The sequence below is a fragment of the Sturnus vulgaris genome, chromosome 3 (genome assembly GCF_052056855.1).
Source record: "Sturnus vulgaris isolate bStuVul1 chromosome 3, bStuVul1.hap1, whole genome shotgun sequence".
Classification (NCBI taxonomy): domain Eukaryota; kingdom Metazoa; phylum Chordata; class Aves; order Passeriformes; family Sturnidae; genus Sturnus; species Sturnus vulgaris.
The window spans coordinates 95,455,349-95,478,767 of record NC_142245.1 but is presented as its reverse complement, the minus strand read 5'-3'; the positions used below and the strand labels follow the sequence as shown (position 1 = coordinate 95,478,767).

General features: G+C 38.6%; 1 protein-coding gene across 7 annotated transcripts in view; it reads left to right on the top strand.

Moving 5' to 3' along the window:
* The first annotated feature begins 889 nt into the window (after positions 1 to 889).
* FBXO25 (F-box protein 25) overlaps positions 890 to 23,419 on the top strand; it is a 30,711-nt gene continuing 8,181 nt past the window's right edge. For 5 of the 7 annotated variants that reach the window (XM_014869536.2, XM_088162341.1, XM_088162343.1 and 2 more), the window contains exons 1-8: positions 890 to 994; positions 3,865 to 4,008; positions 10,657 to 10,766; positions 11,937 to 11,986; positions 14,887 to 14,979; positions 18,507 to 18,600; positions 19,321 to 19,505; positions 21,355 to 21,537. In XM_014869536.2, the coding sequence (XP_014725022.1) occupies positions 3,872 to 4,008; positions 10,657 to 10,766; positions 11,937 to 11,986; positions 14,887 to 14,979; positions 18,507 to 18,600; positions 19,321 to 19,505; positions 21,355 to 21,537 (852 nt within the window). In that variant the 5' untranslated portion in view covers positions 890 to 994; positions 3,865 to 3,871. Of the gene's footprint in view, positions 995 to 3,864; positions 4,009 to 10,656; positions 10,767 to 11,936; positions 11,987 to 14,864; positions 14,980 to 18,506; positions 18,601 to 19,320; positions 19,506 to 21,354; positions 21,538 to 23,419 lie in introns of all 7 variants that reach the window. The other 2 variants (XM_088162345.1, XM_088162342.1) reach the window with 1 other exon arrangement.

Genomic DNA, 23,419 nt, shown 5'->3' with positions numbered 1-23,419 from the left:
CATTTTTTAAATAGTTTTCTCCACGTTCAAAGAGGAGAAAAAACTAATTTTAAGTGAAATCTGAAATGTTTATTCAATGATATATCAATGATTCAATGTTTTAAGAAATAAGGCTCTCCGTAAACTTGGTTTTCTAGGCACACTGCCACACACTGGGGCACACAGGAGGAGTCACACCGGGGCACACCGGGGATGCAGGGGCACACCGGGTCACGCTGGGCAGGTCCCGTGGAGGGGGGTGTCACACCCGGGAACATGGGGCACCCTGTGGCGGCACACCGGGAGGCACACCAGGGTACTCAGGGCACACCTGGGACACAGGGGCACACCGGGGCACGGGGAGCCATATCAGACACAGCGGTCATGCTGGGGAGTCACGCACGTCATAGAAGAGAGGGGCCACACTGGTCACATGGAGGGGTCACAGCGGCTGGGTCACACTGCTCACACCGGAGGGGGTCCCTAGGGGATCACACCGGGGGGAGTTCCCCAGGGGTCACACCAGGGGGGGTTCCCCAGGAGGTCACACGGGGTCACACCGGGAGGGGTCACATCAGTGGGGGGGGGTCCCCAGAGCGTCACACCTGGAGGCGTCACACCGGTATGGGGGGTCCACAGGGGGTCACACGAGATCACACCGGTGGGGGGGGGGGGGGGTCACACCGGTGGGGGGGGGTCCCCGGGGGGGTCCGCAGTGGGTTACGTCACGTCACGTCACGTCACGCCCCGCCCCGCACGCGCCGCACGCCCCGCCTCCGCCGACCAAAACATTGGCACGTGCGCCCCCGGGCGCCTGTCACGTGACGCGGCCGGGCGGAGACGGCCCCGCCCCTCTGCCCAATGGCGGCGCGCGCTGCCGGGTAGCAACAAGCGCGGCGGGCGGCGGCCAATCAGCGTGCTGGGGGCGTGGCCACCGCGGCCCATGGTACTTCCGGCAACAGCCCCGGGCTCGGGCCGAGAGCCGGGCGGGGAGCGGCGGGGACGGTACCGGGAGGTGAGCGCGGCCTGGCCCGGCAGTGGGGTCGGGAGGACGCCTGTGGGGCCGCGTGTGTGAGCCCCGCAGGCCGGGGCTGTTGGGGCTGAGCGTGGGCAACCGTGGTTTGAGGGGTTTGGGGTTGGCTCTTAAGGGCATATGGAGCTGAAGGAGTGTGGGACAGGGCGTTAAAAATCAGGGTGAGTAGATGGGTCTGGAGCGAGGAATGGCGGGCAGCACTGAGGGGTCTGGAGGGAGGTGTGTGGAGCCTGCCTGGACGAATGGGGTGTTGGGATCTCTGTGTGAGGATTGGAGCGAGCATAGCTTCACTGGGGGCAAGTCCTGCCTCACAAATCTGATGACTTTCTGTGGTGAGATTTCAGGGTTGGTGGATGAGGTCATACGGGGTCCCACTGTGACTGATGCAATTTGCCTGAATTTAAGAAAAGTATTTGACATTGTCCCACACAAAGTCCTTGTCACTAAATTGGAGAGACGTGTTTTTGACAGATGGACTGCTGTGTAGATAAGGACCTGGCTGGAGGGTCATTCTCAAAGAGCTGCAATCAACAGCTCTGTGTCCAAGTGGAGACGAGTGACAATGGACATTCTGGGGGGGGTGGAATTGGGACTGGGCCTGCTTAACATCTTTGCTGGGGACATGGACAGTGGGATTGAGTGTATCCTCTGCAAGTTTTTCGATGGCACCAAATTGTGTGGTGCAGTCAACAAGCTGGAGAGAAGGGATGCCATCCAGAGGGACCTTGACAGGACAGAAATGAGCGTGTGCAAACCTCATGAAATTCAGCAAGGCCAAGTGCTGGGTCCTGCAGCTGGGTCATGGCAGTCCCAAGCACAAGTACAGGATGGGTGAAGAATGGATTGGAAACAGCTTTGAGGAGAAGGACTCAGGGGTATTGGTTGACAAGGAGCTCAAGGAGTCAGCAGTGTGCACTTGCAGCCCATAAAGCCAAAAGTGTTCTGGGCTGCGCCAAGAGAAATGTGGCCAGCGGGTCAGGGGAGTTATTCTGCCCCTCTACTCTGCTCTCCTTATGTACCACCTGCAGGGTTGCATCCAGCTCTGGGATGCCCACCATAGAAAGGCTGTGAACGTGTTGGAGAAAGTCCAGAGGAGCTGGAGCACCTATCCTATGAACACAGGCTGAGAGAATTGGGATTGTTTAGCCAGGTGAAGAGAAGGCTTTGGGGAGACCATAAGAGCAGTCTTCCAGTAATTTAAAGGGAGGCTACAAGAGAGCTGGAGAAGGACTTACAAGGGCACATAGTGACAGAATAGGGTAGAATGGCATCAGACTGAAAGAATGCAGGTTTAGGTTAGGTTTCAGTAAGAAGCTCTTTATTGTGATGAGGCACTGGCACAGGTTGCCCAGAGGAGTGGTGGGTATCCCATCCTTTTTAGTGTTCAAGGCCAGATTGGATGGGGGTCTGAGCCACCTGGTTTAGTGGAAGGTGTCACCCAGACTGGGTGATCTTTAAGGTCCCTTCCAACCCAAACCATTCTGTGATAAAGACACCAGTATGAGAGAAGTACTAAACAACTTGTTGTGGTTCATATTATTCCTAGGAAGCAGTAAAAGGATTGGAAAGGCAGATAGGCATGAATAAAGTTTGTTGCAATTGGGGGAATGAATGTTGTAAATTTTAGAAAAGGTTCTTCTTAGGAGCAGAGGAAAGCTGAGTTATTAGTAGAAAGAGGACTTTAGTCAATCCTGAGATCCATGCAATGCACTTCGTTTTGCATGCTGTGCAGATTTTTAAATAAAGAAAAATCCAGCTGGCTCACTCAGCCTGTTTTTTTTCTGATATTTTATCCTGTTCTAACAAATACATTGAGCAAATGCTGGTCAGGAATGCAAGTGTTTAAATAAATTCATAGTTATGTTTACTGATGGGACCTAATATTTTTTTAAGTTGAAAAAATATTAGAAAATGCATATTTGTTAGGACCAAAGCTGTTACTGGTATATATTAACATGTGTTTCAAATATGATAATGTTATCTTCCCTCTATAGCTTGCATGTGAAATCTCTTGTTAAGCTAGGGAGCAGTCGGTTTGTGTGATGAATGGGAAGAAGAGGGCAAAAGCTGGCAAGGTTATAGTCTTTAGAGTGTAGAAAACTGCCTAGTTCAGATTCTTAATGTGTCAGAAGTGAATCTTACTTTTGAAAAATGGTAGCAGAACACTGTTTGAGCGATATACCTGTGAATATCCTGCATCTATTTGTAGGAATTTGTCCTGGTATCTGCTTAATAGGCTGGCATGGGAGGTGACCCTCAACAACAACCTAAAAAGATTTTTGGGAATGTTAAAATTCCTTTACTGAAACATCACTACACATTGTACTATAAACCCAGTATTTGTAAGGATTAGAAAAAACAAAAGGAGCAACATTGATTTTGTGAGCTGTCAATCTCTTTAAAACCATTTATTAGTCACATATAAAAATCAGTAATCTTTTTGATCGTGGCAAAGTAGATTACAAATTATGTAATTGATATAACTTTGCTTTTTTTAGTATCATTCCATTCTTTGACTACCAGGATTCTTTTCCTTGTTCTTTGGAGAACAAGGAAATCTACTTTGAGCTAATAAATGCTGAAAAACAAGAAGAACATGGTTAGAAAATAAAAAATCTGATAAATAAAATAATAATAAAGATAAAAACCACCGAATCTGTTTCTTAAAAGGATGCTCCACAGAGAAGTTTCCTCAAGGTGTGTATATATACATATATATATATATATATATATATATATATATATATGTATGTGTTTTATTAAGGCTAAAGAGAAAACTGAAATAATGACAGGAAGTTTTGAAACTTCTTAAAATAAATAATAGACAAAGAATCTCTTCTTGTTGCTTGTAGCGAAACCATGCCATTTTTGGGCCAAGACTGGAGATCCCCTGGATGGAGATGGGTTAAAACAGAAGATGGATGGAAAAGATGTGAACCCTTTAGTCCTGCACTTGAGGATGGGAGTAATCAGCTGAATGATATCAGCCACACTGTGTAAGTTTAAAAAAGAAAGTGAGTCTGCATGAATTAATCGCAGGTGGGAAGGAAAAATTGACTTAATTTCCATTCAGATTGCAATTGTTTGTGTAGCTGGTGTCATCTGTATACAAATGCAGTCATGTGTTTTGTTAGTTAGGCAGGCGGGAGATTCCTGTGGAGATTCTGTCTTTTTTCACTGCTTTGTGAGTTGTTTATTTAAGGCAGCCAGATCCCTTCTTACCCTTTATGTCTTTCAAAATAATAATACAATAAATACTTTTAAAAAAAACCAAAAAGCCCTGCTCCCCAATGCCTGTTGAGTAGTATTTAAAGGTAAATGTGACACTTGTAAATTGCAAGTACAGCAGGCATATTGAACTCTTATCTGGAAGTAGATGAAGTCTTTCTGCTGAGTGGGTGTTGGATTCATTTGTGGCAGCCATAAAATGCCTTTGCTCCAAATACACAATCGGTGGTAGCTTAATGCTCGTTCTCTAACACAATATATGAGTGTATGTGCTCCTGTAGGACAGGTGAGGAAGAGCTCAGATAAATAAAGTAATACTTGTGGCAAATGCTCACAGACTGGTGTGACATAAATCGCTTTGTCAAAACAAATTTCTCCACAAAGAAGTAATTATCAGGAATAGCATTCTTGGTCATAAATTCCAGCATAATGTGCTCATAATGAGGAAAGGGAACATTCAGTGTTTTGTTAGTCCAGTAAATGATAACTCATCTGGTTTAGAGAGGGAATTTACTGGGAAGCTAGGACTTGCTGTAGTCACACACCTGTTTTCTAAATTTGTGAAACAATCCTCAAGGGAGTTATCAAGCAGTGAAGCATTATTATTAAGCTTAACCTACTGTTTTCTTCATGCCTTTTTTGCTTTTGTGTTCATCTGTCACTGATCTCATTTGGACTTTTTTATCCACACAGTCTGGCCACCGTGGATACAAAACTTTGTCTGGAAGAAGGTTCAGTAAGCCTGCAATATAAAAGTTGCCTTAAATACATTTGGGAAAAAAAACCCACTTCTCTCTTTCATATATTTAATAATATACTTGACAAATTAAGGGAAATCTAATAATTATTTAGCAACTGTGAAAATTGCTTCAAAAATAAGTAACATGTAGATTGCTTAATTAATACTGTTTGGTAAGTATGAAAGGAATTATCAGTCTTTGTGAATACCATTAAAACTTCTGCTCATAATTGTATGTGTCTATAAATGTGTATATATATATCTTTTCCCCGAAGAGCAAGGTGAAGTGTTTTTATTTCTTCTTTGAGCAGAAATACTGGATTGATTTTTAATTTTTTTCCTCCTTAGTCTTGGACACCCTGGAATTGAAATCTTCTGGAGCCAAAAATTGTGGCTTTAATTTTTGATTCTTAATTTTGTTTCTGTCTAAAATTTATATTCAAACTCAGACTAGAGAATTCAAGTTGATATGTCTTGGCATAGTAGCACTACTTTGAAGTAATTTCACTACACTTTTAACTTTAGATCTCTGATTACAACTTGAACTTTTTATATGCCATTTAAGTTCTGCTGCTAAACTGCAATTAATGTCTATTTACACAACATTATGGAACAATTTAGTGTGGAAATGACCTCTGGGCATCATCTGGTTGAAACATGTACTCAAAGCAAGGCCAGCTGAGGTTGGGTTCTGCAGGGCCTTGCCCAGTTCAGCTTTGTGGTTTTCCAAGAATGGAAGTTCTTCTCTGGGCTCCTGTTTTAAGTTCTGTTACTGTCAATGTTATTTTGTTGTGTGTTGTTGTGTCATTTCTCCCTGCCCTCCTCAGTCTAGTAAGAATTTCTCTCATCACAGATTGTGTCCATTACCACTTGACTTACCACTGCCCACCTCCTCCAACCTTACAGTCTCACTCCATCTTATTTATAGCCTCATATTAGAAACTGACAGCAATCAGATCTCCCTCCACCACCAGCTCTCAACACTGAGCAAGGTCAGTTCTTTTACCCTTGTGACTCCCCACTGGAGTTGTTCCAGTATGACAATGTTTTGATTGTATTGGGGAGCCCCAAACAAGACACTGCAGATGAGTACTCATACCAAATAAAGATGGATGTTTGCTTCTTTCAGTCTGCAGGATACACTTTTGATAGCTCAAACCAGGGTGCAGTTGGTTTAACACAACACAAGGGCACACTGCTGACCTGTTTTCAGCTACTTATCCTCAAGACTCCTGGCTCCTTTCCTGCAAAACTGCTTCCTAGCTAGTCTGTACCCAGCATATACCCAGGCTTGGAGTTCTTCTATGTCATGGGCAGGGCTTCACATCGTGGTACAGCACAGTAAGATGGGTTGCTGGCTGGTTCTCTGTACCATCTTATGCTATTTGGAAATAATTATGGGGCATATTGAGGATAAATTGGCTTATGAAATTTGTTAACGTGATATAGCACTAAAAAAAGAATGAGTGTTTCTTTGTGGAAGAAACATACAGTAAACGGTACAAAAATACCTATTTGTCTCTCTTTAAGGTGCCTGGTGAATAGGGATGGTGGTATATGCCAGTCTGGCAGTTCTAGCAGGGTTTTGTTCATTTACATCCATTATAAGGAATAAACTTTTTCATTAAAATGTTCTGTAGGAATCTCTTCTGAAGGCAGTACTTTAGTATAGGGTTTTTAGGGAGCAGTTACAGCTGTTTTTCTCTATAAAGAAATAAATTTAAGCTGTGTAGTTGATTGAAACTCTGCTTTTGCTTCTATTCTCTTCTGTGAGAGATAATGTAAGTAGATTTGCTTGCCAAACTTTGTCCTTTACCCATTAAAAATTCTTTCTCTTCAGAAATTACAAAGATCTAATCACAAACAGATTCGGAAATAAACCTTAAAGACACATAAATTACTTGAAGAGTATGTTCTTATTAAAATAGAACTAACTTTGCTTAATTAGTCATCAAATGCCTTAGTGAATCCAGCTGCTGAATTAGTAAAATTGAGGGACCTAATGGTAACCATACTTGAACAGATATAATCACTTGTGCAGGAACAGTTTTAATTATTTGGCATAATGCCTGAATAGTTGCCCTTTAGATCTTTTGATGGAATCTAAGCTAGAAAAAAACTGAGACAATCACTTCTGTAGGTCTTAGTTATTTGCATAGGAGTGCCTTGTGTTGAAGGTATCTAGTAGCTGGAAATGTGGCTTGGGCTGTGTGTATTCTGTGGTGTGAATGCTGGCTATGACTGCCTATAAATTCAAGCAAAGATAGGCACTTCCAGTGCTGTGACACTGTGTTCTTGAAATTTGGTGGTGGAGAGAAGTTTGGAGGGGGTGGAACTGCCTTACAGAATTGTATGCAAGTGGCTTTCAGTGGCCTGCAACTTTGGAGTAAAGCTGTCTTATCCTTTTGAGGTAAAAGAAAGAGAATTAGACTAATAAGATTTTCATGATGGTGATATTTAATTTTTTTTGTGTTAGGTTCATATGAACTACTTGCTTGGGCTGGCAGGGTAGTCATTTCAGTCTGCAGTGTCTCTTGTCTAATTCTGTGAGGTACAGCGTTCACAAGAGTGATTTTTGGCACTGGATAGAAGTGCTTTGATTTGAATCTATTAATAGATAACATTGCAATATATCTGTCAAATGACAAAATCATTTAGCTCAGGATTCATGCCCTTAGCTTAGGTTTTTCCATGGTCAAGCTGCAAGAGTCACTTCTGAAATACTCAGTGTGTCTCTGTATATAATTGCATGGCTTGAGGGCCATATGAAAAGAAGCAAGGGGATGAGGGAAAATAGTTGGAGCTCAGATAGCCCTGTCACATTTTCCATCATTTTAAGTGTCATACCCAAGAGGTTATTTAAATACCACTATGAAATTACTTTTTTTGGAAAAACTGATATTGTTACGTGATTTATCTAAGATATTATAGTTCTAAGGACACCAGGTACTTTGCTTTTAAAAGCTTTAGAATAATTTTTTATGAAGTGCGTCATCAAGACAAGAGAGTAAGAATAGCTGTAAATTGGCAGTATTATGTATATATTTAAATCCTGTTAGGTGCACTCAAATGTCACGTGCAGTATTATAATAAAAAACATTAAATTGAGGCTTCTGTTACACCATATGGCACATGCAGCACTTGATTTGGTTTCTTCTATCTTAGCTTGGTGTTTGAGGGGGCAGGGGTTGCTTTTGGAACAGCAGAGCAGCTTTATGACTTGTCAAGCAGCTCTGCAGGTTTCTGAAAGGAATGGTAGCAGTCTCTGAGTAACTGTATTTCTGTCCCATTCTTCTAATGCCTATGGGACCCTTGCTTTCATTCATTGCTTTCAGACTAAAGGTTTGTCAAGAAGAGTGGTGGTGTTTACAGATGAGTAGGGAAAGGCTATGTGAAGTGGGACAGAACATGAGGAAATAAAGCCTCATATCAGAAGATCCTAAGAGGTAACAGTCCAATTTGGCTTTTCTCTAAAGAGACTTGAGGAGTTCAAGTTGTGTCACAGGCAAATTCGAATGCTAGACAAAAATGTTTGAAGTAAGTCTTCATCTTCAAAATTCCTTATGTTAATTGACTCCTTAAGCTGCCTTAGTTATTTGTATGATGCTTGAGGAAGTATATCATATGGGGTATCAGGAGTGGGCTTTCAAATCACTTCAGGTATGTTACTGGCCTAAATTACTTTCTAGGGAGACACTTTGATCCAGGACCAAAAGAAGGAATCTTTACATATTAACCTTCCTCTTCTAAGCAGGCCTTCAGGAACGTAGCCTCCCATCTTCTCCCCATTGCTTGTCCTGGGTTGAGGGGAATGAAAGAGTTTCTGTGCTGCTTAGGTTCTGATATTCTGCAACATAACCCATCTCCCTAGTCTTGTATCTGTTGTTAGGATGGTAAAGATCTGGGAGCTTTGGGCTCAATTTCTGTTTCTGTAGCAGCTCTTCAGCTTCTGCCATAGCTTCTGCCATGATGTGGTGATGCAGCCAATATGTTAAGTCATAATTAAATTAATTTTAGTGAGTTTAGAGATTTCTTCTTTGATAGCTTTAGGGGGGAAAACAGACAGCTCAAACTGATGGATTGGAATGTTACATAATCAAATAACTTGTGTTGATGTTTTGCTTTTGTCAGTTGCTTTGCTTTTGTCTCTTGCTGGTTTCTTCTCTCTGAACTCTTTTGCTGTTTGACCAGATGTGATATTTGGCACCAGTGCATAGAATATTTAAGGTATTGAGTCTTTATCCCTGGCTTTAAAAATATTAAAGACTGAACTAAGGCCATCACCTTAGATTGAGCACTGTCTGAATGCAGAGATATGTTAGGTTTAAATCATGAAAAAAAAAAGCTAAGATGAAACCAACTTTCTTTTTCTAAATCATCTTGTATATCTTTAAGCTGAGCTTGCATGTACTGATTAGGACAATTCAAAAGGCAAAAAAATTTTACAGTGTTGTTTAATAGGTGGTTCAAACCTGAAAATTTTAACTCTGTAAGCTGGTAGCAATAGACTAAAATAATTTGATTTTTGTCACTTAATGCCCAGAATACAGGTTATTTTGGAAAAAACAACTGTTCTTCAGTTTACAGTGCTCATTTGTTTTAATCTGAAGTTCAAACTGACAGTGATAAAAGCAATTTAGATTAAAAATGGTGATGAATCTGAGGAGTTTCATATACAACTTTGTTGCCAAAGAGCGGTAATGTAGAAATAAAAAAGTTCCCCAGTTAAACTTCATTACCATATATCCTTCATTATTCTTATCTGTGCAAGACCATGGCCTTCATATGAAGTATCTTCCTTCTCAGTGATAGAAAAGAGAACACCCATTCTTATCTTTGTTGCTGGCCCTTATTATCTGCAAAACTGGAAAGAAAATTTTATGAAGCTATGTAGATTTCCTGTAGCACAGACAGTTTTTAAATGCATATGCATCTTAAAAATGTTAGCTTATCAAATAATATTCTCAATAATTTTTGTGTCTTTTTTAGTATTCAAACTATATGTTCAGTACAGGTAAGTATTTGGTATATTCCTCAGTGCTGTGTTACATAGTTAACTGTCAGAAGTAACATAGGTAGAGTTGAGTCTCTCTGGCAGAGACAGACCACTTGGCTCTTGATGCTGTGCAAATCATGGGTAAAACAGTGCCATGACACCTGTAGTATGTACAGAATTGTGAATCAAGAGTTTCCTAAAAGAAGGACTTTCTTTGCCCCAAAGGTGTCAGTAATGAGAGATGTTGTCCTTTGGTGGCTTTCTGCCTATGCAAGGATGTGATGTGCAAAAGTTCTTCAGAGGCTTGTTACCTGTGTGCAGTTAAGGCTTGGTCCACTTCAAATAATGGGTTTTTGTACACCAGGACTTTGCAGAGTTTTGAAGTTGTCCAGCTAGTTCTGTCTCCTTTGCAGTCCTTCCTGAATGTCAGTAATGACTTAGAAGATACCTCTTAGATACTTTTGTGTATTTAATCACTTTGGCACAAAATTCAATCCCTTTGGGAAGAAAAGAAGACAGCTTCTCTCCAGATACATGTTGCTATAGACAATGAGGTAGAATATCTTAATTAAAAATATGATTTCTTTTTTTTCAGCTGATAGATTTTAATGCAGAAAATTGTAAGCTGTATGCATCTAAATATTTAATTACTGCTATTCTAATTAGGTGTTTTTATTTCAGTATCATAACTGGGGATGATGAGAATGAAGAAGTCTACAATACTGAAGACTGTGAGTTTGCAGCCAAGAAAAGGAAAAAAGATCATTTTAGGAATAACACAGATTCACAGTGTAAGGCTGAGTATTTTCATTTATTTTAGAAGACTCATGTAGGTTCAGAGAAATGTTCTAATAGGCATGTTATAGTCACCTATACAGTAGCCTTCCAAATTATGTCTATTTCTGTATTGGCAACAAATTCTGGTGTCAAAAGTGATATGTCTTAATTGAAACTGTGTTATCAATCACTTATTGTGTTGGTTTTTTTTTTCAAAGACCCAAAGGTAATTCATTTAAGAATAGTAATTCCTGAGTATTAGGTGTCTTCTGATACTAACCATGGTTATGTTTTGTGGACTTTTAGATTAAATTCTTCTGCATGCTTGTGGGAGCTTCTGCTTCCCAAAGCAAATGGTTTAATTTTGTTTAATTCAAGATCTAATTAGTCATACAACTCCAGAATAAGTTGTTAAATACATTTTGTCGTAATAACCATATCTCTTGATAAAGATTTTATCAGTAATTAATTTCTTGGCAAGAAGTCCGTTTTAAAAAATTAAAATATGAAAGTCATTTTATGAGTTCTCATTTGTAAATATCCCCAAAATTATTAGAGAGATGGTGTTGCAGAAAGCTGCAAGCTTCTCCAGGCTAGTCTGAGTTTCAGGAAGATTCAGAAGATTCAAGGGGCCGTGTGTCTCATTTGACAACATGGGAGACTTGTAAAAGCTGAAGGTCAGCCTGGTTGCCTTTATTAGTCTTGTATCTTTGACTTCCCTGCAGTCCTCTGCAGTTAGTTGAACCAAGTCAATGTAGAACAGGCACCTGTACAGAAGAAAATAGATTAAAGAGGTGAAGTGGTCAGGATCAAAAGCATTGTCTATATCTGCTGTACTTTCAAATGCTAAGGAGCCTGTTGTATAAAAAAAAAGTTAGGAATTATGTAGGACCACTGTTATGTCTGTGATTGGCCACAGCTGACAAAAGTTGTCATTCATCTGCCATTTGTGTGCCAACTCTTGTTTTAAAACAACGTTTATGTAACTTTTCTATTATTTTCATGAACTCCATAACTTGTGAAAATTTTTAGTTATTTTTCCAGCCTTTATAAACTTCTTTCATTAAAACTGTTCTGCTATCTTATGAAGCGTTTCATTGAAAATTGTATGTTTAGTTGAGTTTTTCTGGAAGGTATTAACTAATGTGGAACTCTAAAATGCTTATATTTTGATTTTATTTTAGGCTTTTATCGTGAAAAGTGGATTTATGTTCATAAAGAAAGCACCAAGGAAGTAAGTTTGCATGGTGTGGGTCAAGTCCTAAAATCTTCGTGGTTCTTAATTGATAGACAGTATATTGAAAAAAGTATTTTTGCCATGTGGTCTTAGGGGCTATACATAACTCTCTTCATTGGCAACACTGGACACCTGCACATGGTGAGGCACAGGCAGCTGGCAAAGTGAGTTATAGGTAGGTCTTTGTGGCACAGATGTGGGAACTTACAAGCACAGACATACAGTTCTCTGCTACTTATCCAAGCCCATCTATCTTTCTACTGTCTCTGAACTAAAATTGAAAGTATTTGCAAAACCAGAGAAATACCCCCAAAGAAGTTGCTTGCAGGCAGCCACCTGATATTTTGGGATCTTGGTGTAAATCTGAATGGAAGTAAGTAAAACATCAGTTTGAAACTTTACAAAGAGGATCTTTATTTTCAACAAAGTCCACATGCTTTCAGTTTGGGATATAATCTGTACCATGTACATGTAAAAGGAATATGAAAGCTCTTGGACTGACCTCTTGGAAAGTCAGGAGTCAAAATACATCCATTGTATGTAGAGATTAAACTGTCTTGAAGTGTGAGTTTCATTCCTATGCTGATTGCCATGGCTATCTAGGATGTGTGAGACTTGAGCACCAGTAAGGAGGTTTTACATCCACATGGTAATGACAGCCAGGAGAGGGGAAGGAGGTGAGGCTGATAACTGCAGTCATGCAGGCAAAAGTAGCTTTGCATTTTAGAGCTGAGAGAGACAGTACAGAGCTTTCTTCTCAGGAAGGGCATGCTATTGATGAGAGCTTTCATAAAAGGACATACTGCAAGACTTTGCAGACCTTGTAGACCAGTGACCCAGAGACTGCCTGCATCTGAAGGGTACTTTGAAGACTTTCACCAGATTGACAGCCCTCTTTCTGCTGTATCTTCTAGATGAGGTTACTTAGATTGGTCTGCAAAAGTCTCAAGATGCTTTTTCCCTTTGTGCCATCTCAAATTAGGGTGAGGAGGAGCAGGGGGCAGGAGACTAGTACCAGTCATTGTGGGGCTTTGAATGATTAGGGTAAGCTGAGGTTTCAAACTACATTGAGGCCAAAATACAAATAGCCTAAAATCATGCATTGGTGTCCACCATAACCCTTATATATATATACTCATGCAGAAGTTGATGTACTAGTGATGTGTGAATATTTGCTTTTGTTTCTTGTCCATTCAGACAGCGGACCAAATATTTTGGTTACTTTCTAATATTTGACCATTCATCTTTCAGGTTTGTTTGAGTTTTTTAATATAAAAAAGAAACCAGGGATGGTTAGAATTAAACACTAATCTTTCAAGTAATTCTCTGTATAAATTTAAAAGCTTAGAGTAGTAGGTTAAGAAAGTAGCAAGGAATAAGAATACGTGAATCAAGAAATTCAGAGCAACAATTTAAGCTAATCTAAAACATGATTTAGAGGCTCTAGTTTTTCTTACAGATTCTAATATTTCTTGATTTTCAAATAGCAGTCTCACAACTAGGAAACATTTTTCCCAAACTGGATACTGGTTTTAAGAGCAAAATTACAAGATAGGAAAGTCTTGATAAAAAACACGTGAAACATGCTGTGGGAGAGCATTGAAATAAAAGAAAACCAAACCAAGTGAATGCATGTGGGTGAAATGAAATTGGAGATTTTTTTGAATAATTTTGTCATGATGGTATACTGGGAAAGGCAAAGCTGTAGTTTCACAGAAATCTGTTCAGGGAAATGTCTTTTATGTTCATGTTTTAAGCGTGACGTAATGATAACTCTTTAGCCAGAGAACAGCCACAAATATTTAAATTTCAACGGAAATTTTGTTGATCATGTGTTAATTCACTCCTATTAGCTAAGCAAGGTGTGCATATTATGAAATGTGCAGTGTTTGGGTCTGAGGAATGTCAGTTGAATGAGCAAGCAGTACAATCCTGAATTTGGTCATTAACCAACAGGCAGTAATCACCACCACTCTGCAGTGATTTCTTAACTGTCTTATCCCACTGGGGTGCATGCCGGGAAAGCATTCACTGGGTTGCAAAAAGGAACATTATTTGTACTTCAGAATTTGTCACCATCCCATAATTGGCCAAGAAAGTCTGTCTAGGAATGAGCTTTAAATAATTATTTATCCCCCTCCTTCTTTGGGCTAATAAAACCATAGTAGCACACTGCTCTGCAAGACTCTATTTTACCTAGCCTCACTTTATTTGATCCTGGGTTTCAGTATGGCTTTGTGGCTGTAAATGCACTGAGCTAACATAATCCCATGTAATTTTGGGCTGCTGCTACTACCTTAAGTTGTTCTCAACAGCCTCTGAAACTTCCATTTTCACATTAGGATGTGGAGAAGTACCAAAAGAAAAAGCAATTGCTCTTGGTGCATAAAAAAAAAAGTGCCTAAGCTTCTAGCATCTGGAAAATAAATTTTAGATGTTGAGACTGTTTGTTCTTCTGATCCCAGAAGCAACTAGCTGTGTTCTCACCCTCAAGTGTGAATCGGATAATTCTCAGAATTGTAGGCTCAGACAGCTGTACAAGCAAGCTCTTGCTTGTGCATGGCAAATGGGGACTGTGATAGCCATGAGGGAGTGCCAGCATTATGGCCATGCAAGAGTGGATTAGATTCCCAAGGAAATCAAATACAAGTGATGCCAGATTACACATTTAGTATGAACTGAAAGGCCTTGCCTACATACCTGATAATTACAAATAGTGTATCTGGTTTCATTTAATTTCTTGTAGAATAAGTAACTCTTTGGTCCAGAGGCACTATATTTCCAGGGAGCATGGTATCTATTAGCATCAGCTGCGTGTCAGAGTGCTTTTCTGAATGTTTTACTCAATTTTGTCTTTGTTTCCTTCCATTTAAAGTGTATTTTTTTCGCCTTCTCAGAGACATGGCTACTGCACCTTGGGAGAAGCCTTTAACCGCTTAGACTTTTCAAGTGCGATTCAGGACATCAGGAGGTTCAATTACGTGGTCAAAGTAAGCTCTTTCTTTATATGCATATTTTAAAAATGCATTCACTGATGTGCCTGCATGTACAAAAGGCACTGAACAGATGATGATTTGTAATTGTATAAATACATTGATCGTATGCAATTTATAATGCAAGAAGCAACTTTAAACTGAGTAAATTTTATTTGGTGAAAATTCATTATATGGCTGTCTGAAAAGCCTGTAGCTTTCAGAGGATAGCCAGTGTGCTGTGTTATTTAGAGGGAAACATTTATGGTAGTTTCAATTTTTGTTCATCAGTTTGGGTAATGAACTCTCTTTAAAGGTAAAATAATTTCTATACAACCAAATACAGCAAAGTGTTATTAATCTTAAATGTAATTTGCTACATCTCAAATATATTTCAAATGACAATTTCCAGAATACTTGATATGTAAATTTTTTGCAGTTTCTGTATCTTCTGTTACTTCTTACCAGTCCTGTGATTCATTGCAGGTTTGGGTTTTTTGTTTTTTATTTTTAAATCAAGGACAAGATATCTATGCATTTATCTTTGTTAACATTCCTTAAAACTTGAGACTCCAGCCTTAATTACCTTAATGCCTCACCAGGTGCCCACTTGGAAATGCCTGTTTTGGGGATACTGATCTCTTTCTGGCCCTAGGTTTATTTTATTATATAACTTGACATAGTAAAGTGCATGTCTCAACTCCTATAGAAGCTCAAAATGTGAGTCATATCAGGACTATAGTTCTATTCAGTGATGAGGCTGTTCACAAGTATTGTATTTCTTGGAATGCATCCAGAACTTGAAAAGAAATAAAAATTAAATAAACATACTGGGAGAACACCCTGACCACTAGGCTGTGGACTATTTGGAGAGAAAACACATTCTATCCATCCCTGGGATGCTGAGCCAGTGTATTGTACTTTAAGAAAAACAAGAGATCTGGAAACAAAGCAAAAAGGATTTGCTTCAAGGCTAGTGGTTAGCGTCCTTGCCTGGTTTGCTCCCCTGGCAGGGTTTGGGGTTTTTCTGGTATATGTATGTGTTGTGGTTTAGAGCATTACTTTTTAATGCTGTTTTGGGAGCAGAATCAAGAGCCTTGGTCGTTCCCGAGACTCTGCAGCCTTAGAAAAGGTGATTTGGTATAAATGGTGTCAGCCTTGGGTGCCTCACTTAAACAGCAAGCAGGTAAAAGGAATACAGATCTAGAATTTTGCATTTGTTTTAGATGCTGCAGGGCCTAAACTGTGTTGCTCAAAACAGTTGATCAATTTAAAGTCCAGCATAAGCACCTTGACCAGTTTTTCTTCTGTTCACCAAGAAATATAAAATATTGATTTAGTCAGCTAGGCTTAAGATCATTGAGGACGGAGCAGTTTGCAATCCAAACCGAAACTACTAATAGCAGACCCTAAGAAATCTGGTTGAACTTAAAATATAAAATAGATAGACTTTCAAAGTCCTTTAAATGTTTCAGAATTTATTTGTAAATTTAAAATTGTTTTACAAATACAAAACTTTAATCATGTCTTTGCATCAGTTCCTCTGAAGTTCTGGCTGTTCGTTGATAGCAAAGTAAAATCAAGAATTCTATTTTAAAAAATCAAACCCTACTCTAGCTCTTCTTTGATCCCAGACCATCAAGGTGATTCTCCAACTAACAAAAAATATACCATTCGTTATTAATAGTTAATATTGATGTCTGTCCAGGACCCTTTTAGGATGGGCAGTGAGGGGAGAAGGTAGGATCAGTTAGTTATTTATATTTGTTGGTGCTGTAGTGTATTGATAACTTTGTAGCTGTTAAATTCTGATACATTGCATTTGATATGGGTGGATTTTGTCCAAACGCTTCTGAATAAACATGATCCATTCAAAGTTATAGTCTCTAGTAGAGGGCATATGCCATGGCTCTGCATACATCAGCGTGTGAGGTACTTGTACTCCCTGCTACCTTGCTTTTGCTAAAATTGTCTTAATCCTTGCATATTAACTTTCACTGAAGTTGGAATCTTCATTAAAATCTTGTCAGGTGGAATTTGTTTCTTTCATTTGATCTTTAGACTGAGTGACATAACTTTTTTTTTTATTATTTTTTTTTAAATTAATCAAGAGAAATGTACCTACTTTCTTGAACTGGCAGACTGCCAGAGACCTCTAGGTGTATTCTAAATTATTAATCAATTTAATAGGCTTTGAAAAAGCCAATAAAGAAATCCTGATATCTATTTATATAGTTTTTGAGACTAGATTGCTTGTATTTAAATACATCAGGACAATTATTTCTTTCTTTCATAGTACATAATGTTTTGTCAGAGATTGTGCAGAGAAGCCAGAAGTAACATTATTAAATCAGGGACAGAACAGGTGTGTTCTTTCTTCCTCCGGAGGAAAATTAATGTTGAGTGAAGTGTCAAGCTGGTGTTTTAGAATTGAAGATATAATATAATTTTTGACAAGCTTAGTCTTTTTCATCCTCTGTGCCAACACTTGATGCTACCCTACACCAGAGCACTCTGTAGGGAATGCTGTTTTCTGCTCTGTGCTTTCCCTTCCCAGTGTGTTGAGAATATTTGCTCTGAACTCATTGTTACAAAGTGCAATTGCCAAGCTCAGTGCCACACCTCTAAACATTGCTGTCAGTGGTGTCACAACATCAAAGTCCCTCATTATGAGGGACTTTTTTTTTTTTTTTTTTTGAGAGCTAATGGTTCTCATCAGTTACAAAACTTAATCTGAGATGTAAAAGCAAATGTGCCAGAATGGAGCAAGGGCTGCTTCTAGTAGCTATAGCTTGGCATTGCGTGGCAAGAATTTAAGCTGTTTTGATTATTTTGCCCCAAATAATTTCCATTGTTCTTGTCACTTTTTTGCTCACAGTTTTCAGAGACAGACGTGTGGACAACTAGGAGATTATTACTATAATAGTTAAGGGAAAGGTACTGATAGGGTTTGTACACAGCTCGTTATTAGATTGCTGTGGTTTATTCTACCAGAGACCTGAATGTAGGACTAATACAGAAATTTTTTTTCCCTAGTTTAGGAAAAACAGGATATTTCCTCTCCATGAGTAAATCCATCACATTTCAGTTTGACCAGTATGATACTTTCACTCAGAAGCTGTAATTCTGGTAGCTGGTATCAGTTTAGAACGATGTTCCCGGCCACCAAATCTGTCAAGGACTTGAGGACCCAGCCACATCTACACATCTACACACATTTGTATTTGTGAGCCCTCAAAACAGACTCTCTCTGTTGCTTCACTACAACTCATAAAATCTGTGTCATGTGCTTTGTCAGATATAAGCACCAGAGATAAGTATTTGTACAGTATTTTAAAAATGTAAGTCCTTCAGAAATTATTACTGGGATACCAGTGGGAATGCCTAAAGCTTTCCACGTCTTACTTTGTCTTTTGAACTCTGTAGTTATATTTTCACAAAACGCCAATGCAGGCTGTTGTAGGTGAATATGGGTGCATTAAGTGGGCATTTAAAACCATCCTTTTTTTCTGTCATTCTTCTGACTTTTGATTTTTTTGTCATAGCTTTTGCAGTTAATTGCAAAATCCCAGTTAACTTCACTGAGTGGTGCAGCACAGAAGAACTACTTTAACATTTTGGACAAAATTGTGCAGAAGGGTAAGACCTAAGGACTTGTAATCTGGCTGTTCAGATTTAATTGCTGTAACTAAGCTGCCAACTGATTTTTTTTTTTTTTTTTGTTAGTTTTATTACCATTTTTACATTGCAAGACATAACAATAGCATACTTAATTAGTGCCAGATTTCATACTTCCCATCCCATGACTGCAGTAAGTTATTTTCTCTTAGTTATTGAATAAAGTCTATTGAAACAGGTTGGTGAAATTAAGTGACCTTTAGATTCTATTAAACTATTGGTTACTGTTAAATTATACTCTTCACAAAATGTGAAAGCTTTTAGGTTAATGAAATGTTTGGGTTTAAGTTTTCATGATGTACTGAGACTCAAAAAACATAGATTTTGATTATTTTAAGAAAAAGCCATTACATTATATTGATTTTTATTTTTTTCTGCTAACCATAATAAATGGAGATGTTATACTGTCTGCTTTGAACTGAAAAAATTGGATTTATGGCTACCTGTTTAGCATTAACTTCATTAAATATATAGCATGAATTTCTGCATCAAATTTGCCTGTGAAATTGTTTATTATTGATCTTGTGCAGAAGGAATAACACCAATGAATGTCATGGTGGGAATTAGGGCAGTTATTTGTACACAAACAATTGAGTTCTAATTAACTCATCTTAAAAAACTGTTGATTAGCTTGGTTTAGTCTGTCAACCGAAATTGTATTTGGTTTGTTTTGTTTTCCAGTTATGGAAGACCAATATAATCCACGATTGATCAAAGATCTTCTACAGGATCTGAGTTCTACTCTCTGTATACTGATTAGAGGAGTAGGAAAATCTGTGTTGGTAGGCAACATCAATATTTGGATTTGCCGATTGGAAACTATCCTTCTGTGGCAACAACAATTAAAAAATCTTCAAATGAACAAGGTATATTATTAAGTCATATTAATTAATATTTGGGGGAGGGGAATTATGTTGAATATTGCATGAGGATTTGTAAGTGAACCAAGTTTCAAGTATGTTTTAAGCAGTTTTACTTGTTTTGTTTTATAAAGAAGTAATATGAAATTAACTCATTAGCATCAACTGAATTTTCTAATGTTTTAATAGCTTTTCTCTAAGGAAAACTGCTACAGTATCTGTACTGCTGATTTGTAATAGAGATGTATAGATAGAATTTGTTTTCCCTCTCAAATAAGTAAAAAAAAAATTATCTAGCTTTTCAGATAGACATGGGAAAAAGCCCTAGTTTTTAGTTCCAAAATAAATTTTCTAAAGCTGAAGAAATAAAAATCTAAAAGACACTTCGGAGATGTGTCAACTCAAGTAGCAATTCTACAGATTTATTCATTAGCACAGTTGCTTTTGTGAAAAAAAAGATAATTACTTCAGCATCTGGATTCTCCTCATGTGGCTGTGTTCAAAGCATGTGGTATGCACTGGTCCAGGTGGAAACTTGTGATGATAAGCAGACAATTTTTTTAAAAATCTGACTGGGATATTCCTGGAAGAAATGCTGTAAGATATTGCTCACTGTAAAGTCATACGAGCATTTTATCTATTGTCTTTCAGCTAGGAAAGTTTGAAATTGTCCTTTCTGTGTGAACTGGTTATCTGACTAAACCTCTCCATAGAGAGGAGAAATGAGAAACCTGGTTTAAGCAGTTTCCATGTGCCAGGCAGCTCCAGCGCAGACACTTCTGAGACAGTGCAGTTACTGCTGCGCTTGTTTCCTTCCAGTGTGACCCTTCCTTTGGAGCTGTTTTACAGTGGCTGAAGTAGCCCCTGAGAAATGTTGCATCTTTAGTGCTCACATGCTCATTCCTCAGCAGAGGACAGCCCCAGCAGCACTTGTACCAGGTGACTCTGTGGAAAGCCTGGCCTATAAGCAAAGGGAATGAAACAGACAGAAGTGTGAGCCTGCGGGTGCAGGGCTGCTGTGCTGCCACCACCTTGTAGCAGGGCAGCTCTGCTCCCTGGGGCTGGCAGCTGCCCATGCTGCCTCCCTGCCAGCTGGGACCCTGCCTCCAGCCTGCTGGGCCTCTGCCACCTGGCACTGTGGGCTCCAGCTTTAGTCGTGTAGGAGCTGTGCTGTAGCTTACCCCACGACAGTTCAGAGGTCTGTAGTCTTAATGGAAACTTTCTCAGTGCTCTCATCTGTCACCTCTGCAGATCTTCTCATTTATAACTGAGGGGGAGCTTTTTCTAGACTTCAGAAATTATCCTGCTGTCTTCTACCTTTGACATCCAAAATGCTTTCATTTTCTATCTCTGGTCTTCAGTGCTGTATTCTATTCTGTACTCTAGTTGTCTTAAGGCAAGTTGACATGTGTTTGGTTTGTTAATAAAAATTGAGAAACTGTAGTGATCCACCAAGTTAGAAATAATTGATTCATGCCTTTATTATAGTTAAGACTTTAGCACACTGGAGATGGAATTGACTATATTATAATTTTCAAGACTGCATAATATTATTGTGAGAGAACAGAAGTGTTTCAAAAATTATTTGAAATTTAAGAAATGAATTTAGGATATGTTTATTTTAACAGTAGGAAAGCTATGAATTATAAAGCTTGCAATTTGTTGCTTCTTCTGTGCCATTAGTCATTTAAATTTTCAGTTAGAGAATAATTGTAGTCAAGCATTAACTGTAGATTTTACTCAATGATCTGAAAAAACTAAACTAAGACCTAAAATGCCTCTAAATTAAATAATCTTGTTTGTACTTTGAGCTATCATGTTTTTGTAGCTAAAAGTTTTCAACTCTTATTTCCAGCAAGTCAACAATGGACTCACACTTAGCGATCTCCCTCTCCATATGCTGAATAACATCTTATACAGGTTCTCTGATGGCTGGGACATTATTACTCTGGGTCAAGTGACCCCAACTTTGTACATGCTTAGTGAAGACAGACAATTGTGGAAAAAGCTCTGCCAGTACCATTTTGCAGAAAAGCAGGTAATAAACTCTGTTGTATAAATGTAGACTTTTTGATGTCATATACTAATAATGGAGCATAAACTTGCCCTTTTTGAGATAAGTGTATCATTGTGCAGTAATCGTGAGTATTCTCTGTATCTGGGGCTTGATTCCTCCTGAATATTGCATTCAGTGTGTCTTTGAGTTTAGGGTAACTACTGAACTGTTTCCTTGCATTTGCTTTTAAAAATAATGCATTCACTTTTAAAAATAATATAAGGAAGCAGCCCAGTAGTTATACTGAGTTCACAGATATAATGAGTATATAACACAGAATGCAGTATTTAGGAGGAGTCAAGCCCCAAATACAGAGAATACTCACGATTACTGCACAATGATTGCAAGACAGGCTTTTTAAAAACTGCCTAACCAGTGTTGTAGAGGATACCTCTAAAGTGTTTTTCTGAAGTAGAGCTTACTTTATCAGCTAAGGTAGGCAGACAGGTTGCTCAAACTTTTAAGCTATATGAAAATTCTGGAGAAGCCAAATTGTCTTTTTGCTCAGAAGACTAGAACAAATGCTTTGAAATTAACAGAGAAACTGCTTTTCTGTCACTTCTTCATAAAGAGCATTAAATTAATCTAGGAATGACTCCAGAACTGTCTTCATTTTCTGACATTAATAACTGCTGGGGAAAGATCAGACTAGGTGAAAATAAACCTAAGAAAGTAGAAGATACCTGATCAGAGCTGGAGGAAGAACTTTTGAAACTTAGTACATTCTGTACTTGAGGAAGCTAAAGTGCCCATTCTTAAATCTGGCAGGTTGAATTTGCTTGGTGACTGCCAGATGAAGTATTATTGTAATGGGGAAGACAGAACTGAAGCTCAATTAACTCATGCACCATTGACCCGAATAAGAATTTTTTTTTTTAGTGAGATGAAAGGTTTTAGAATTAACTGTGGAAAAACTAAACAGAAAAAAGCAAACTGAAAACCCAGAAAAATTCAAGGTGGAGTTACAAAAATAACAAATTTAAGCTTATGTAGCAATTGAGTGGATTTTGAGGGTAGATGAGGTAAGCTCTGTTGAACAGTGACAAAACTGTTTAGAGAGGAACTTTTTATACTAGGGTAATGCAGGGAAAAAGATCCTTGAGGGTTTCAGTGAAATTAGCTGTCTCTGTGCTCCATAAAATACTCTTGTACACAGTGTTTCCAGTGTGTTCCTGAATGTTCACATTGAATTTCTTATTAAGTTATTATCTAATTATATTCCCATATCAAATTCTGCTTCTTCTCTTTAAAAGAGTACTGGCTTAATAAGCCACAGAATCATGTTAGGTTGTTTTTTTCTGTCCTCTGCAGTGTGTTTGTTGAGCCAACCATGAAAACAAAATTGATATCTGAAGAGCACTTTTGGAAAAAATGAGAACCATTATGAAACAAAGTGAAGTGTAGCTGAAATCAAAAAGGCAGTGCTATTCTCTCCCCATTCAGAAATTGTCTTCTGAATGAAGAAAGCCCTCAATGTATTAGCATTAATCCACACTGAGTGGAACAGAAGTCTTTTATAATGCATTCTTAATAAACCTTGTCTGCCTCTCAAACTGGGGAGAAATAGCTGTAGTGCAGCAGCTAATCTTTATATGCAAATTAGGTCCTCAAGAAGTGCATCAATCACTAATTATTGCTATCCTTCTAAAAAGATCACAACCAAATGTGAAAAATAAACGTTATATGCTTTTAAAATTAAAGAAAGATCTTTATTTAAATCCATAAGGCTTTAACAGAAAGCCACTATCCGTAATGCACAATCATGTTTTTAAATCTCATTCCTGAGTGGTTTGGGTTTTTTTAAAGGATAGAATTAATTGCTTACAGCTCTAAATACTGTTTTGTTTAACACTTCTTGACTATA